Source organism: Schistocerca serialis, chromosome 3 (assembly GCF_023864345.2).
Source record: "Schistocerca serialis cubense isolate TAMUIC-IGC-003099 chromosome 3, iqSchSeri2.2, whole genome shotgun sequence".
Lineage (NCBI taxonomy): Eukaryota > Metazoa > Arthropoda > Insecta > Orthoptera > Acrididae > Schistocerca > Schistocerca serialis.
Window position 1 is genome coordinate 796,642,297 of NC_064640.1, and position 19,172 is coordinate 796,661,468.

The following is a 19,172-nucleotide window of genomic DNA, read 5'->3' on the forward strand; positions in this document are numbered from 1 at the left end:
TCCTGTTACTGTGACCGCATTCTTGACCCATAGCTTGCTTCTTTGTTATAATGCTTCATGTTAATTCATTTTGCGCTCTCTGTAGAGAATGGTCTTTATTATGAAGACATTAATATTTGCGTGAACTTTTATTCTTTTGGCTTATCCTACAGAAAGTCCATTTGTTCGTCTAGTGGCTACTTTATTAAGAGTGATACGTTAGGAAACTTGTGACAGGGGTACCTCTCATTTATGTATCCATTTGTGAATAGATGCATTGCTAGATGATACTGAATTTCATTGGTTTCTAGCTTCCGTGTTGTCCCTTTAATCTATTTTTTACTAAGCGGTGAAATACTTGCTGTAAGAATCAAAGTCCGACGTCTGGGACAGGAGATCAGCAGTCGAGTGGTTTGCTACTGAACAATGATGGTTGGTACAATTAATTCAGATACTTAAGAGGAGAGATAACAGAGACCCCATCCATAGCTATAACTATTAGCCCAACAACCAACACACACGGTACAAATGAAAAAAATTGATACAAATTAAATTTAATCAACTCATACTATAATAGATTTGAATGTTCAGAATGGTTCAAATGGCTCTGAGCACTATGGGACTTAACATCTGAGGTCATCAGTCCCCTAGACTTAGAACTACTTAAACCTAACTAACCTAAGGACATCACACACATCCAAGCCCGATGCAGGATTCGAACCTGCGACCGTAGCGGTAGCGCGGTTCCAGACTGAAGCGCCTAGAACCGCTCGGCCACACCGGCCGGCAGATTTGAATGTTTTCAGACACTCCGTTCTGAGCCTCCTTATAAGCTTGGTACCTTCGCGTAAATGATACTGCCTGACCCTCTGTAGCTGGTACATGTGTGCATTATACTCTTCCATAATTTCCAAGCGGTTACCTAATCTACGCCTTACTACGGGCCACAGAATTCATACAGACGGTAAAAACTCTGTGAGCATCCTACTCTCACCACCCAGAGTCGAACCCATGTTCCGAATCTTGATATCCCGAGAGTATCGTTAATTGCGCTCCACTACATAATAACACATGTTCAAGTCGGTGAGCTCGAACAATCTGTAACCTATGCTCGATCTAAAAGGTCAAATGAAAAGAACTCGTAAGACAAAAGTATCAAAACAGTTAAAAGTTAACTACAGCGTGTTCCATTTCACGAACAACTTACTTCTCTCCTATATATTCTCGTAAGTGACGAGCTAGAAAGGATATGTTCAGTGATAAAAATAATTCTTCATGTGTACCCTATCGCCCTTAACGCTTGTAGGTGAGGTCGAAGACACCCTGTTGGCGCCGACAGACATTTCTCGAGTATAGTGGTGTACATAAATTAACGCCAACCAATTTGTGGGCGACATGGTGAAACGCCACTGGAGGTAGCGATTCTCGAGACCAAGACGTTTCCAATTCCTGGAATTACAACGTGGGGAGATATTGGAAGGGGCAACAGGACTGATTTCTTATTTTAGTAAATATAGAAACCACCCACTTCGTTACCTATTTTTATTTAAGATAAAACATGTTTCGGGCTTTCACCCATCTTCCATTATCATAATTCATAAACTATCGCTCAAAAGTTTTCGAAACGCGCTGAAAGGAAGACAAAAAAGGTAGTTTCCTCAATGTCATGCTCAACATAACGTTTAAGAGAATTGTTCCACGTTTTTAAAAATGGAATCGTTCAAAACATAACTTTCCGTCGGTATGCTGTTCAGATTCCAAGCATAGCATGCCACTAATTTTGTATTTTGGTGGCATAATATTAGTTTTCCTCACTAGAAGGCGTTCATGGGACGTCAACAAATCTGTAAACAGGGTTACAGGTAAGAAAGGGGTATGTAGTTATGCACGAGATATAAAAGAGTGAACTTGTGTGAGTGCTCAGTGTAAACATCGAAAATTTGGCGAAGAAAGGAGATTCCAACAGAGGAACGTTCTGCAATTGTGTCTTCACGTTGAGCCGGTCTTACTATGCGACAAACAGCACGTCAAGAACGTATTTCGTCCATTATATCTTGCAGAGGCATGCGGATACTGGCCAGAATATGGGCCGACATCGAAAGAGTAGGCCAAATGTCACATCAAAAAGTGATTACAAATATATAGTGGTCACAAGTAAACGTAATCACTTCAAAACAGTGCCAGGTTTAGAAGGACAATTCAACCATAATAAGGAAAAGCGGGTGAGTGTAAGTGTAGTGAGAAGACGTCTCCAGGCAGTGAACCTTAACGGGCGTGTGGCGGCTAAGAAGCCATTACTGACGGCTGTTAATAGGCAGAAGAGGCTCCACTGGGCAAGATGACATGAAAATTGGGCAGTAAATCAGTGGGAAAAGGTACTTTTCATTGGCGAAACCAAATTTGAGGTCTTTGGCACAAAGCGACGCAAGTTTGTTCGGCTTTTGCCAGGATAACAAATGTTACACCAATGAGTATCTCCAACATTACAGCATGGAAGGGCTTCCCTCATGGTCTGGGGATGTTTTGGAAGTGGTAAGACTGTTTATGTTGAGCAAATAAGCGGAACAATAAAGAGAGAGGATTACCATCGCATTCTACAGTATCATGCAAATCCACGTGGCAGACGTTTCATTGGCAAGGGATTCGTCCTATAGCAAGATAACGATCCTAACCGCATTAAAAAACTGTATAAAGCGTATTTGGCAAATTTAGAAAAGAAGAAGGAACTGAAAAATATGATACAGCCGCCTCATCCTATTGAAATGCTTTGGGATCACTTTGATAGAGCGGTTAAATCACGACCTATTACCAACGTTCATCACCTCTCGACCAGACTGCAAGAGGAATGGTGGCATATCACCGAGGAAACTATGTTGATATCGACAGCGAGAATGCCTCGCGTACGCAGAGCATTGATTGAAGGCAAAGGAGACTACTTTGAGGAGAGTAAAATTTGACTTCATGTATTTGGTTTCTGTGGTGTCACCGCCAGACACCACACTTGCTAGGTGGTAGCTTAAATCGGCCGCGGTCCATTTAGTACATGTCGGACCCGCGTGTCGCCACTGTGTAATCGCAGACCTAGCGCCACCACCAAGGCAGGTCTCGTGATACGAGAAAGCACTCGCCCCAGTTGTACGAGAACCTAGCTACCGACCAGATGTACGAAGCCTTTCTCTCTCATTAGCCGAGAGACAGAATAGCCATCAGCTAAGTTAATGGCTACGAACTAGCAAGGCGCCATTTGTATCAGTGCCTATAGCTTACGAGTATTCAAGAGAGATGTATTCCAAGGACTAATTAAAAGATAAGTAATAAGCATCTACATACTTTTCTTCTTATTCATTTATAAGTTCTCATGTTCCAGTACTTCACGCCCGTCAGCGTTAGTCTAGCGTGCATTTTCAGCCATCTCAACTTCACGGTGTCGGCCCAGCTACCGACACAACAGTTTCAATACAAGATTATTCCAAAATTGACTTATGAGTATTTCTAACATTTCTGGTTTCATTTGCATTTGCATTTTTCCCTCAAAATCACTAATGGTTAAAGACCTTTGAGCGATAGTCTGTTTGAGTCTTCAGTCAGTACATGGTTCGCCGGCCGCGGTGGCCGTGCGGTTCTAGGCGCTGCAGTCCGGAACCGCGGGACTGCTACGGTCGCAGGTTCGAATCCTGCCTCGGGCATGGATGTGTGTGATGTCCTTAGGTTAGTTAGGTTTAAGTAGTTCTAAGTTCTAGGAGACTGATGACCTAAGATGTTAAGTCCCATAGTGATCAGAGCCATTTGAACCATTCAGTACATGGTTCAAACAAACACCGACAGCAAACTGGACGCTGCAACTGCCTTGTGCAAAATAACAACTTTAACTACTACACTTTTCGAGTGGTATATTTACGATGTATTGCTGTACTTACTTTCTACTCTGCTTGTTGTTGTTCTATATAAAATATACTATATTTTTCTTTTTTATGGTATAATATATAACGCACTCATTTAATAATCATATAAAATTCTCAGCACATTCATGTTAAACAGTGTCAGATCTTTTTAGTCATACGGAAACCGTAAGCAAGATATGACTTTGACTATAGCTGACCTGTAAGTAAAATGTAATCTTTGACCATAGATGTATTTTCGGATGTAAACAAAGAATGGCGAATACAAGGCTGTTTTAGTGCTAAACGGAAGTACAAAAGAGTTTGCTCCACATCCATAAGGGTGAGGATCGGAATAACAACAAGCAGAGAAGAATGTAAGTACACCTCGACAGCAATACGTCGTATATAAACTACTCGCGAAGCGTAGTAGGTAAGCAAAGTTGTTATTTTGCACAGGGCAGTTATAGCGTCCAATTTGCTGTAGACGTTGTAACTACGTACTGCACGAAGACTCAAATATATATTACGCTAACTGAAGAGATACGAAAGCCCGAAACTAGTATTAACTTAAATAAGAATACATAACAATATGGCGGTAGCTGTATTTATTAAAATAATATATTACACAGCCACGGAAGCTTAGCTGCGATTAAAATGGATAAATTATTGTGAACTGTCTTGGTAATTGTTGATGGGATGTTGAATGCTCCTTGGTATGTAGCAAGAATCCACTTCATGACCAGGGTACTAAACGACATTTTCCGGAAGATAAAGCAAAACCCAACATTTCAGTTCACACCATAAACGCCTTGTGGAATGTATGGATCCTCGACTGGCCTTGCCTTTCCCCTGATTGTCACTCATAGAGCATGTCTGGAATTTCACCTTTCAGCCAGCAGTGAGGTGAAGTGAGACTGACATAGCAAGAAATTCCCCAAGATAATATTCGGAAGCTGTTCGAGTCCCTGGCTCAACCAGTACAGGAGTGTATTCGTTTCTCCAGGTGGCCACAACTCATGTTGATGTTGACGATAGATATCAATTCCGAATATAGTGGAAATTTAACCGTTTCATACTCGTTACGTGATTAAAATTACCTCTAAATTTAACAAATATGGGTCTAGTGCTTTACGGTGTAACTTTTTTTCCCCGTCAGTGTAGATTCAGACACTTGTATTTTGAAAACGTCTAGATATACAGTGAGAACCAAAACTCACGCACGCGGTTGCAACAGCGCGATTCCTAGTAAACAACAGTACAGAAAGGACGCTAACAAAATTTCGTCCCGTCCATGTTTTCGGTGGAAAAGTCTAAAGGCAATTTAACAACATTATAACCTCATGTACGACGAGTATCTTCATTCAGTACTGTCTGGTTGTGTTGCACGGTTAATGCAGTGGGTACTGTTTCCCGACGGTATGCTAAGAGTTAGAGAATTCGATTCCAGGTCTAAGTAATTTCTTTCTAATTTTAAACTGCCGCACTAATTGCTATACAACAACTACAGCAGCCCCTACATGAAACAGTATCGGTTACGTAATACTAACACAATAATGAGAGTACAATGCTTTTTATTATTCCACTTTTCAGGATATGTTTTGCCTTTAAACGTTTACTGTGTTCTAGTCCTTGCATTACACCCTTCCATGCCTTCCACCCGTAGTGAATATAGTACGTTCGTTTAACCTGTCCTCATAGATTTTATAGTTGTCATTATCCTTCGACAGTTAATTTATTTATACAGGGCTATTACAAATGATTGAAGCGATTTCATAAATTTACTGTAGCTCCATTCATTGACATATGGTCGCGACACACTACAGATACGTAGAAAAACTCATGAAGTTTTGTTCGATTGAAGCCACACTTCAGGTGAGACAAAATGGCGCAGTGAGCGCAGTGAGACAAAATGGCGACAGGAGCCGAGAAAGCGTATGTCGTGCTTGAAATGCACTCACATCAGTCAGTCATAACAGTGCAACGACACACCAGGACGAAGTTCAACAAAGATCCACCAACTGATAACTCCATTCGCCGATGGTATGCGCAGTTTAAAGCTTCTGGATGCCTCTGTAAGGGGAAATAAACGGGTCGGCCTGCAGTGAGCGAAGAAACGGTTGAACGCGTGTGGGCAAGTTTCACGCGTAGCCCGCGGAAGTCGACGAATAAAGCAAGCAAGGAGCTAAACGTAACACAGCCGACGCTTTGTAAAATCTTACGGAAAAGGCTAAAACAGAAGCCTTACCGTTTACAGTTGCTACAAGCCCTGACACTCGATGACAAAGTCAAACGCTTTGAATTTTCGGCGCGGTTGCAACAGCTCATGGAAGAGGATGCGTTCAGTGCGAAACTTGTTTTCAGTGATGAAGCAACGTTTTTTCTTAATGGTGAAGTGAACAGACACAATGTGCGAATCTGGACGGTAGAGAATCCTCACGCATTCGTGCAGCAAATTCGCAATTCACCAAAAGTTAACGTGTTTTGTGCAATCTCACGGTTTAAAGTTTACGGCCCCTTTTTCTTCTGCGAAAAAAACGTTACAGGACACGTGTATCTGGACATGCTGGAAAATTGGCTCATGCCACAACTGGAGACCGACAGCGCCGATTTCATCTTCCAACAGGATGGTGCTCCACCGCACTTCCATCATGATGTTCGGCATTTCTTAAACAGGAGATTGGAAAACCGATGGATCGGTCGTGGTGGAGATCATGGTCAGCAATTCATGTCATGGCCTCCACGCGCTCCCGACTTAACACCATGCGATTTCTTTCTGTGGGGGTATGTGAAAGATTCAGTGTTTAAACCTCGTCTACCAAGAAACGTGCCAGAACTGCGAGCTCGCATCAACGATGCTTTCGAACTCATTGATCGGGACATGCTGCGCCAAGTGTGGGAGGAACTTGATTATCGGCTTGATGTCTGCCGAATCACTAAAGGGGCACATATCGAACATTTGTGAATGCCTAAAAAAACTTTTTGAGTTTTTGTATGTGTGTGCAAAGCATTGTGAAAATATCTCAAATAATAAAGTTATTGTAGAGCTGTGAAATCGCGTCAATCATTTGTAATAATCCTGTAATTAACTATGAACGTTTCTGTCACGTTTGACCAATAATTATTGTGTAGTACACCATTATTTGGCAGATGTCCGTCCCCGGTAGCTGAGTGGTCAGTGCCACAGACTGTCAATCCGAAGGGCCTGTGGTCGATTCCCAGCTGGGTCGGAGATTTTCTCCGCTCAGGGACTGGGTGTTGTTTTGTCCTAATCATCATCATTTCATCCCCATCGACGTGAAGTCGCCGAAGTGGCGTCAACTCCAAAGACTTGCACCTGGCGAACCGCCTACCCGACGGGAGGCCCTAGTCACACATTTGGCAGATCAAAGTTAGAAAGAGAACTGAATATTGACCTGGAATCGAGTTCCCGAACTTCAGTATTATAAAGCAAAACTAGCCACTGAACTTCAGTATTATAAAGCAAAACTAGCCACTGCACGAACGAAGCAGGACAGCTGCAGAATATTGAATGACGACACTTGTCACATTTGCAATTACAGACTTGCCGAATTGCCTTTCTTTGACATTCATTTTCTACCGAAAGTGTGCAAGGAATGACATTTCATAACAGACATTTTTATATTGCTATTATACAACGAGTCGTGATGAGACGTTAGAGTGCCCGAATGTGTTCGCCCTGTATATGGAGTAAGAATGCCAGAGAGAGAGAGAGAGAGAGAGAGAGAGAGAGAGAGAGAGAATATGCTTGAACAACGAATGAGACACATGTGTTGGGGCTGCAGCTATACAAGACGCAGGAGCTGGCGGAGGACACGTTGATCGAGGCGGAGGACGCGGGCGTGCTGGCGTACGAGTGCGTCACCAAGCTGGAAGAGAAGGCGCGCGCGCTGTCCCCCGACGGCGTGGAGCGCATGCGGCTCTGCGTCGAGGACGAGGCGCAGGAAGGCTTCCGCCTGCGCGAGGACGTGCGCGTCGCCGTCGACACTGTAGCGCCGCTGCTGCTCAACCTGCAGCGCAAGTTGCTCGACTGCATCGAGGAGTACGTACGCACGCCTGTGCCTTTGTCCAGTCTAGCGGAGGCGGTCTGTGTATCGCCAGTGAACGATTTTTTTTATTTTTCTTCTTTCATTTTGCTGTAGAAGAACAAGTGAACTTGTGGAAAGCCCAACGTCCTCAGAAGCCTTGTAATACTTAATTAACGGGTTCCCGGTGAACTGCAATTTCTTGGCCGCATTTGGATCATTTTTGTTAATTACTAGCTGAGCACCTGTCTTTGCCCAGGTATACATTTATTCCAGTCTTCTGTTAGTCCATCACTATCCACCTACTGCTCCACACTTCTACCCCATCACCCTGTTAGTTAGTTGGTTGCGAGTTCCATTGATCAATCGCACGGTACAGTAGCCGTTATGATGTGGAAAGTGTCACGTGCACAAGAAATGCACACATGAAACAATTTTTTAAACATATATATATATATATATATATATATATATATATATATATATATATATATTACAATACAGAGTTAAAGATTAATGTTTCTGTTATTTAGCCCATTCCCTTAAGTGGCACAAAATGCATATACTATATTTACAGATTTATTTATTTCTATTCAAGAATTCATCTATGGTATAGAAGGAGTTGTTAAGGAGATATGATTTCAATTTACTTTTGAAGCTATTACTGCTGTCTGTCAGATACCTTATTGCATCTGGTAATTTGTAGAAAATTTTTATAGCAGCATACTTTGCAAAGATAGGTTGAGCAAAGGATAGTGTAAGTCTTTCTTTCTTCTGGTATTATAATCATGAATGTCACTGTTGCTTTTAAACTGGTCCGTGTTGTTGTGAACAAATTGAATTAGTGATTAGATGTATTGTGAGGCTGTTGTAAGAATTCCCAATCTTTTAAAAAGGTGCCTACAAGATGTGCGACTATGAACCCCACACATTATTCTAACCACTTTCTTTTGAGCAGTGAATACTTTTTGTCTAAATGTTGAGGTACCCCAAAATATTATTCCGTATGACATCAGAGAGCGAAAGTATGCAAAGTATGTTAGCTTACTAATTCCTGTATCCTCAAAATTGGCAATTATTCTGATCGTAAAAGTTGCTGAACCTAGTCGCTTTAGGAGATCCAAAATATGAATTTTCCAATTACGATTCTCATCAATATGTACAACCAAAAACTTAGTATGCTCTACCCTGTCTACTGACTTCTGTTGATGTGTTATATTTATTGATATAATTGTACTTTTTGCAGCTGAAAATTGAATGTCCTGTGTTTTTTCAAAGAGCAAGCCCATTTGCAGAAAACCAGTTAATGACTTTTCCAAAGACCTTATTTGTATCATTTTCAATTTGACTTTCTTTTACTGGATTAATAATGATGGTTGTATCATCAGCAAACAGTGTCAGTTCAGCTTCCTGTTTCAGATAGGAAGGGAGGTCGTTCACATATATCAAGAACCGAAGGGGACTCACGATTGAACCCTGTGAAACACCTAATGTAATTTCACCCCAGTTATATGAAGTGGCAAAGTTATTTAAATCACTTCATCCATATAAAGAAACTTTTTGCTTCCTGTCCTGTAGGTATGACTTAAACCACTCAATGCTATTCCATTTATACCATAGAATAGTAGTTTCTGTAATATACTGTCATGGTTCGCACAATCAAATGCTTTGGACAAGTCACAGAAAATTCCTATTGGTGACATTTTATTATTTAGAGACTCTATTATGTGGACAGTGAAATTGTATATTGCTGTCTCAGTGGAACAGCATTTTTGAAATCCGAACTGTGATTTACTAAATATCCCATTACTGTTGAGATGGCTAACCACTCTTGAGTACATTACTTTCTCGAAGATTTTTGAGAATGCTGTAAGCAAGGATACTGGCCGATAATTATTGACATCTGTGGTGTCCCCCTTTTTATAGAGAGGCCTAACAATGGCATATTTTAACCTGTGTGGGAAAATACCTTGAGTTAGTGATGCATTACATATGTGACTGAGAACATCAGCTGTAATTGCTCCACATTGTTTTAATATCTTATTAGGGATGTCATCTACTCAAACAGTACATTAATTTTTCAAAGATTTAATAATTTTACTTATTTCACAAGAGGTTGTTACGTGAAACTTAATCTGACTAATTTTTTTCAAAACAGACTCTTCCATGTACTGCCTAGCTTTTTCTTTTAAACTGTTCTCACCAATTGTTTCTCCTACACTTAAGAAACGGTTGTTAAATACATTAGCTACTTGTGTACTATTGGTTAGGATGCTCTCGTTCTCTTTAACTGTAATACAACCTACCCCAGTGGTTACTTTTCCTGTCTCCTTTCTAACAACATTCTATGTTGATTTGATTTTATTGCCTAGCTCCAAAGGAGATTGCTGATTCGTACACCCACAGTATTCCTTTCCTGAGCATATTTAATATGGGTAAAAAGTTTGGTTGGAATCGATGCATAGTATAGGAGATATGATACATACACAGGATGAACGTTAATAAAACCGACAAACTGCAGGGACAGATTCCTGACTGGGAACGGAAGAAAAAAGTCCTATGAACATGTGTCTGGAAATGGACGGTGTGTGTGTACCGATAGCAAACCGTCCTGGAACACAGTACAGAGCTGTATCGCATCCACGTCGCAACAGATGTTCAGAGTGGCCTTCATGGGATTGCAGGTGATAGGGATTGTAGCGATTGTCATGCAGGATGCACATAATTTTACTTTGGCTTACACCATGTTGATGGGCCACTTGCCTGGAGCTTGTACTAGGGTTTGTCTCATGGTCCGGTAGAACCTGGTCCTCCAAATCTGATGTACGCACAGCCTGCTGCCTCCTGCACTTTTGTTTATCTGAAAGGACCCATTATCACAGAAACGTGGTATAGCCGTCCTGTCTATCGTCCGTTTCCATCTGCTTGGTCGTATACAAACACCATCTCGGCTTGTCCCTGGCATGAATGCCGGACTATCCTGCTGCTTGCAGTACGCTGCGTCAATCACACAGCCTGCATCACGTAAGGAACAGACGGCACGTGGTCAGAGGAACTCTCATTCGTCAGTGCCATCTACCATGGCAACGATGTGTTTCCGAACACATGTTTATAGGACCTTTTTTCTTCCATATTCAATTAGGAAACCATCCGTGAAGTTTGGAGGTTTTATTAATGTTCGCCCTGTATACATACATACAATTTTATGATATACGGGGTGTTACAAAAAGGTACTGCCAAACTTTCAGGAAACATTCCTCACACACAAAGAAAGAAAATATGTTATGTGGACATGTGTCCGGAAACGCTTACTTTCCATGTTAGAGCTCATTTTATTACTTCTCTTCAAATTGCATTAATCATGGAATGGAAACACACAGCAACAGAACGTACCAGCGTGACTTCAAACACTTTGTTACAGGAAATGTTCAAAATGTCCTCCGTTAGCGAGGATACCTGCATCCACCCTCCGTCGCATGGAATCCCTGATTCGCTGATGCAGCCCTGGAGAATGGCGTATTGTATCACAGCCGTCCACAATACGAGCACAAATAGTCTCTACATTTGGTACCGGGGTTGCGAAGACAAGAGCATTCAAATGCCCCCATAAATGAAAGTCAAGAGGGCTGAGGTCAGGAGAGTGTGGAGGCCATGGAATTGGTCCGCCTCTACCAATCCATCGGTCACCGAATCTGTTGTTGAGAAGCGTACGAACACTTCGACTGAAATGTGCAGGAGCTCCATCGTGCATGAACCACATGTTGTGTCGTACTTGTAAAGGCACATGCTCTAGCAGCACAGGTAGAGTATCCCGTATGAAATCATGATAACGTGCTCCATTGAACGTAGGTGGAAGAACATGGGGCCCAATCAAGACATCACCAACAATGCCTGCCCAAACGTTCACAGAAAATCTGTGTTGATGACGTGATTGCAAAATTGCGTGCGGATTCTCGTCAGCCCACACATGTTGATTGTGAAAATTTACAATTTGATCACACTGGAATGAAGCCTCATCCGTAAAGAGGACATTTGCAATGAAATGAGGATTGACACATTGTTGGATGAACCATTCGCAGAAGTGTACCCGTGGAGGCCAATCAGCTGATGATAGTGCCTGCACACGCTGTACATGGTACGGAAACAACTGGTTCTCCCGTAGCACTCTCCATACAGTGACGTGGTCAACGTTACCATGTACAGCAGCAACTTCTCTGACGCTGACATTAGGGTTATCGTTAACTGCACGAAGAATTGCCTCGTCCATTGCAGGTGTCCTCGTCCTTCTAGGTCTTCCCCAGTCGCGAGTCATAGGCTGGAATGTTCCGTGCTCCCTAAGACGCCGATCAATTGCTTCGAACGTCCTCCTGTCGAGACACCTTCGTTCTGGAAATCTAACTCGATACAAACGTACTGCGCCACGGCTATTGCCCCGTGCTAATCCATACATCAAATGGGCATCTGCCAACTCCTCATTTGTAAACATTGCACCGACTGCAAAACCACGTTCGTGATGAACACTAACCTGTTGATGCTACGTACTGATGTGCTTGATGCTAGTACTGTAGAGCAATGAGTCGCATGTCAACACAAGCACCGAAGTCAACATTACCTTCCTTCAGTTGGGCCAACTGGCGGTGAATCGAGGAAGTACAGTACATACTGACGAAACTAAAATGAGCTCTAACATGGAAATTAAGCGTTTCCGGACACATGTCCACATAACATCTTATCTTTATTTGCGTGTGAGGAATGTTTCCTGATAGTTTGGCCGTACCTTTTTGTAACACCCTGTATACGGATTCTATTTGGTATTTATTTGGGGTACGGTAAGTATCACAGCAGTGGAATTTCCATTAATGCTGATGACAGACTTTCCTAAAATATCAGTAGTCATACGATATCCATTTACATATATGTGGTATCTGTTCTCTCAGACATGTCCAAAAGGACGGCCACTATTTTGATTCTGCAGCCATTCTCAATCGAGACATAAATGAATTAAAGACATTAGCTGCCAGTATGCACTGCTTTGTATCATTGGGGAAAGTTGAAAATTTGTGCCCTAGCTTCAAAGAACAGGCACCATATATATATATATATATATATATATATATATATATATATATATATATATGTTGATGGCGGTCATTCTTCCCTTGGATGCAGATGCACACCAAGTACGGGAATCGGTGAGATGACGCGAGTAATGAGGATAATGAGCAGGGGCAGGGGCACTACGTCAGTAGCGTGTGGTGTAAGTTGAGAATTAGGATCTGACGGAAAGCGGGATAGGATAGTCCGTGTCGGTGTTCTGACTACTGTGTGCAGATGGCGTAGTGGTCAGTGCAGCTACTTAGTAAGCAGGAGACGTGGGTTCGAATCCCATTCTGGCACACATTTTTAGTTTGCCCCATAGATATAAATCAGTCCCCACTGGCAACAAATGTCTTCAACTCCTTTGTGTCTTGATCCTTTTATTTGGCTCTTGACGATTTGGGTTCTTGTGCACTGGTTTGCTTCAGCTCCTTCTTCATAAGTGCGGTTCCAAGGGGTGAGGGGGCGTTATTAGGTTTATGACACACTTTGAGACAGTGGTTATAATGCTTCATGTGTTCTACATGGTCTCCGCCTACAATGCAATAGCGTGAAACAGACAGGAAAGTCCTTCTTTGGGATGCTGTTAAACGCACGTGTCACTTTGGCTTGAATGTTGGTTATGCACTTGACAGACTACTGCTGCATGTCCACAACTTAACACTGTCGCACACTGTTGTTTGCAGTTGTTAGTACAAGCTTCCACCATAGTTGCTGCACTTACGTCGGTTATGTATCATGAAAGAAATAAACCTAGGAACTTTTTGGATGGACTGTCTATATTATATTACAAAATTTTCAACCACCTTTTGGAGACTACAGTGCCATGAGAACTAACTCTCGGAAATTGTAAGGGATTATAAAAATATCATAAACTCGGTTTAAGAGAAGATACTTTCCATTTGCGTTGTTGAGGGTTACCCCACATAGATTTGCGGCCTGACTGGATGTAAAAACGTTTCAGCCAGGAAAAAGCGTCCATTCACAGGCTGTGGTCATACCTGCTGCGATATGGGTCGTGATGTGGAATTGATATAACGAAGGAAGTTGAGAGAAAGCAAGACAGAAGGGGAAAGACGCTCCGCTAAGAAAAGAACTAACGGGAACGCTGACTGTTCCGATTTAAATGCTCGTACTGTCATAGTCCACAGTCCGCAAACCTGTGTTCACAATCTTAGAGCTCAATGAAATACTGATAAACGTGACTGCAGACACTGTTTAATATTGCATAAATTACGAAGTTGTCGAATTTAGGAAAGTTTATTATTAAGAGAATGAAGGCTTTCACGGACAGTAATAGCGATATGGCTGATTTGAGCTTTATAGGTATTACGCCGTGGTCTATGACATAATTCACTGTCTAGCTATTATAGCGAATTTTCTTGCTGAAAAACTCTTGTAATTAACTGTGGTATAAGACTCAATCGTGTTCGTGTGATTTGAGGACCATTAATGTCGATGTCTGGTTCATTAGTTTCGTCTAATCTGAACACATCCGGAACGTTATTTCATGTACGCTCTATAATCACAATTTACGGGGATTGTATGTAAACATACAACGCCAGGCACCTCTGAAACAAACCAGCGTACAAATGATTCATCTGCTTGCCTGATCTGTCGTCAATAATAGGCCTTTACATGCAGTGTAGTGTAAGTCATAACAGCAGACTGCTAACGTTTTTCTGACAAGGAATGCCTTTGAGCGTGAGGTCGAAAGTACAGTCTTTAGTAAGACTCATTTGAAAGTGCTGTGTTAGCAATTATGACAGGAAAAATATTAGCTGGTAATGAATCACCATGTGCATCAGGAAAGCGATAGAAAACTGGTGCCCAGAAGATGCAGAAATTAACCTTCTGTGGGCTTTATGTATTACAGTTCACAAAATGGAAGTCGTTGGCATTCAAGAAATGTTCAAAACAAACCATTAACTTGTACCATAAACACCAAATGAAAAATGGCGCACCACAGTGATCACAAAGGTTCACACAATCAAGATAGAAGGCGAACTCCCTGGGAGTTACAAACCGTGCAGGACGTTTAGTTAAGTATCCACTCTTGTTGTTGTTGTTGTGGTCTTCAGTCCTGAGACTAGTTTGATGCAGCTCTCCATGCTACTATATCCCGTGCAAGCTCCTTCATCTCCCAGTACCTACTGCAACCTACATCCTTCTGAATCTGTTTAGTGTATTGATCTCTTGGTCTCCCTCTGCGATTTTTACCCTCCACGCTGCCCTCCAATACTAAACTGGTGATCCCTTGATGCCTCAGAATATGTCCTACCAACCGATCCCTTCTTCTAGTCAAGTTGTGCAACAAACTTCTCTTCTCCCCAATCCTATTCGCTACCTACTCATTAGTTATGTGATCTACCCATCTAATCTTCAGCATTCTTCTGTAGTACCACATTTCAAAAGCTTCTATTCCCTTCTTGTCCAAACTATTTATCGTCCATGTTTCACTTCCATACATGCCTACACTCCATACAAATACTTTCGGAAACGACTTCCTGACTTAAATCTATACTCGATGTTAACAAATTTCTCTTCCTCAGAAATGCTTTCCTTGCCATTGCCAGTCTACATTTTATATCCTCTCTACTTCGACCCTCATTAGTTATTTTGCTCCCCAAATAGCAAAACTCCTTTACTACTTTAAGTGTCTCATTTCCTAATCTAATTCCCTCAGCATCACCCGACTTAATTCGACTACATTCCATTATCCTCGTTTTGCTTTTGTTGATGTTCATCTTATATCCTCCTTTGAAGACACTGTCCATTCCGTTCAACTGCTCTTCCAAGTCCTTTGCTGTCTCTGACAGAATTACAATGTCATCGGCAAACCTCAACGTTTTTATTTCTTCTCCATGGATTTTAATACCTACTCCGAATTTTTCTTTTGTTTCCATCACTGCTTGCTCAATATAGAGATTGAATAACATCGGGGAGAGGCTACAACCCTGTCTCACTCCCTTCCCAGCCACTGCTTCCCTTGGATGTCCCTCGACTCTTGTAAATGCCATCTGGTTTCTGCACAAATTGTAAGTAGCTTTTCGCTCCTAGTATTTTACCCCTGCCACCTTCAGAATTTGAAAGAGAGTATTCCAGTCAACAATGTCAAAAGCTTTCTCTAAGTCTACTAATGCTAGAAACGTAAGTTTGCCTTTCCTTAATCTAGCTTCTAAGATAAGTCGTAGGGTCAGTATTGCCTCACGTGTTCCTATATTTCTACGGAATTCAAACTGATCTTCCCCGAGGTCGGCTTCTACTAGTTTTTCCATTCGTCTGTAAAGTATTCGAGTTAGTATTTTGCAGCCGTGACTTTTTAAATTGATAGTTCGGTAATTTTCAGATCTGTCAACACCCGCTTTCTTTGGGATTGGAATTATTAAATTCTTCTTGAAGTCTGAGGGTATTTCGCCTGTGTCATACATCTTGCTCACCAGATGGTAGAGTTTTGTCAGGACTGGCTCTCCCAAGGCTGTCAGTAGTTCTAATGGAATGTTGTCTACTCCCGGGGCTTTGTTTCGACTCAGGTCTTTCAGTGCTCTGTCAAACTCTTCAGACGGTATCATATCTCCAAATTCATCCTCATCTACGTCCTCTTCCATTTCTAAAATATTGTCCTCAAGTACATCGCCCTTGTATAGACCCTCTATATACTCCTTCCACCCTTCTGCTTTCCCTTCTTCGCTTAGAACTGGGATTCCATCTGAGCTCTTGATATTCATAAAAGTGGTTCTCTTTTCTCCAAAGGTCTCTTTAATTTTCCTGTAGGCAGTATCTATCTTACCCCCAGTGAGATAAGCCTCTACATCCTTACATTTGTCCTCTAGCCATCCCTGCTTAGCCATTTTGCACTTCCTGTCGATCTCATTTTTGAGACGTTTGTATTCCTTTTTGCCTGCTTCATTTACTGCATTTTTATATTTTCTCCTTTCATCAATTAAATTCAATATTTCTTCTGTTACCCAAAATTTCTACAAGCCCTCGTCTTTTTACCTACTTGATCCTCTGCTGCCTTCACTACTTCATCCCTCAAAGCTACCCATTCTTTTTCTACTGTATTTCTTTCCCCCATTCTTGTCAATTGTTCCCTTATGCTCCCCCTGAAAGTCTCTACAACCTCTGGTTCTTTCAATTTATCCAGGTCCCATCTCCTTAAATTCCCACCTTTTTGCAGTTTCTTCAGTTTTAATCTACAGTTCATAACCAATAGATTGTGATCAGAGTCCACATCTGCCCCTGGAAATGTCTTACAATTTAAAACCTGGTTCCTAAATCTCTGTATTACCATTATATAATCTATCTGAAACCTGTCAGTATCTGCAAGCTTCTTCCATGTATACAATCTTCTTTTATGATTCTTGAACCAAGTTTTAGGTATGATTAAGTTGTGCTCTGCCCAAAATTCTACCAGGCGGCTTCCTCTTTCGTTTCTTACCCCCAATCCATATTCACCTAGTACGTTTCCTCCTCTCCCTTTTCCTACTGACGAATTCCAGTCACCCATGACTATTAAATTTTCGTCTCCCTTCACTATCTGAATAATTCCTTTTATTTCATCATACATTTCTTCAATTTCTTCGTCATCTGCAGAGCTCAACTCTTAAAGAATGCATATCATATTGGTGTAACAGGGTGATGAGAACTGATGGAATGTGATGGCATGCAAACGAATGCGAAACAGTCTGGCGTGGAACTTAACGTGAAACTGGCTGTTATTTAAGGCGTAGCTGCAGATAGTGCGATAATATATTTTAAAGGCACTGAAAAAACAAACATACAGAGACTGAATTTGTCCAGTGATTCCAGGTGGCAGGAATTGCAATGCCACACACATTTCGGGAGGGATTGTTTGCTCTAAAGGAGTATGAGTTTCATACGCAGTCCAAGAGTGAATCAAAAGCATGTCATTTTGACCAGCTGTTGGCCAAAAGCATTGCTCATACCGTAACTGTAGTTCTCTTATGCCCATTTCCCCACTCTTGCTTGCTGTGACGTAAATATTCCCTACTGTCCTTGCAAGATAACGCACACGAGAAAGAATCGTAGTTGACAGAGCTCCTCTAGCTTCTCACCGCACAATAAATAACTTTCTAGCCAAGTTACCACCCAGATTAACAGTCGGCATAATTGTATACAAATGAGTTGAGGTATTGATGTTAGTTGATCTTCACACAATCCTCTTGGTACCTGTAATTTCCAGGGTTCCTTTCATATGTATTTCGTCTTCAAATCCCGATCGGTCGAAGTTGAAAACAAATTCCTTACTGAAGAATCCGGTAAGTCTGTTTATCTCATTTGCAACTTTTTGAGCCGAGTCCACAGTTTACTGTGCATCGTCAAGTTGACGCTTTGTTTGAAATTTCGTTATCTTACGTATTCCAATTCTGTAGCACTGTATGAAGTTGTGCAACCATCCACTGCTTCCCTCGAAATCACCGTAATCTATGTCGTGCGCAATTTGATGTGCATAACGTAATAAACCACTATCAAGCACAACTCCCATAAATTGTATAAAGCATCCTTAAGGCGCGCAAATACCAGTTTTTGTAAGTAGTGCGCCTTGTGCTCTCTTGAATATCCGTGGTTTTTCTTATGTACTACACGATCATATTTCAGCGGACTTATTCGAAATCTGTTTATAACTTTTTTTATTGTTCTTATGGTTCGGATGACCTTCCATGTACGTAATTATGTTTAGTACTCGCAACTTGGACATCGATTGTTCTTTAGTAAGTTTCGCTGAAGACAGGATTTGTGGATCTCTGTCCGACAAGGATGATAAACTACATGGCTCCACACCTGTTTCAATGCCGATGTCACTTGTTAAACACATATCATCATCATTGTACTCCTTGTGCACACTGTTCGCACAGTTGAGCATATACGACACCACACATTCCACTGATTCATGCGACTGCTACGGTCGCAGGTTCGAATTCTGCCTCGGGCATGGATATGTGTATCGTCCTTAGGTTAGTTAGGTTTAAGTAGTTCTAAGTTCTAGGGGACTGATGACCTCACATGTTAAGTCCCGTAGTGCTCAGAGCCATTTTTGAACTGATTCATCTGTCACTTCTTTTACACTTTGTGAAACTCCTTGGGTTCCTTTCTGACGGTATGTGAACTTCGGCAACTGTTGTAGATATACACTGATGGGACAAAAGTC

The 19,172-nt window shown here is 41.6% G+C and overlaps 1 protein-coding gene across 1 annotated transcript in view; it reads left to right on the top strand.

Annotated features, from left to right (window-relative positions):
- Positions 1-19,172, top strand: part of LOC126469587 (uncharacterized) — a 53,463-nt gene that overhangs the window by 25,893 nt on the left and 8,398 nt on the right. The window contains exon 3 of the mRNA XM_050096705.1: positions 7,664-7,920. Coding sequence (XP_049952662.1) covers positions 7,664-7,920 — 257 coding nt within the window. The remainder of the gene's footprint in view (positions 1-7,663; positions 7,921-19,172) is intronic.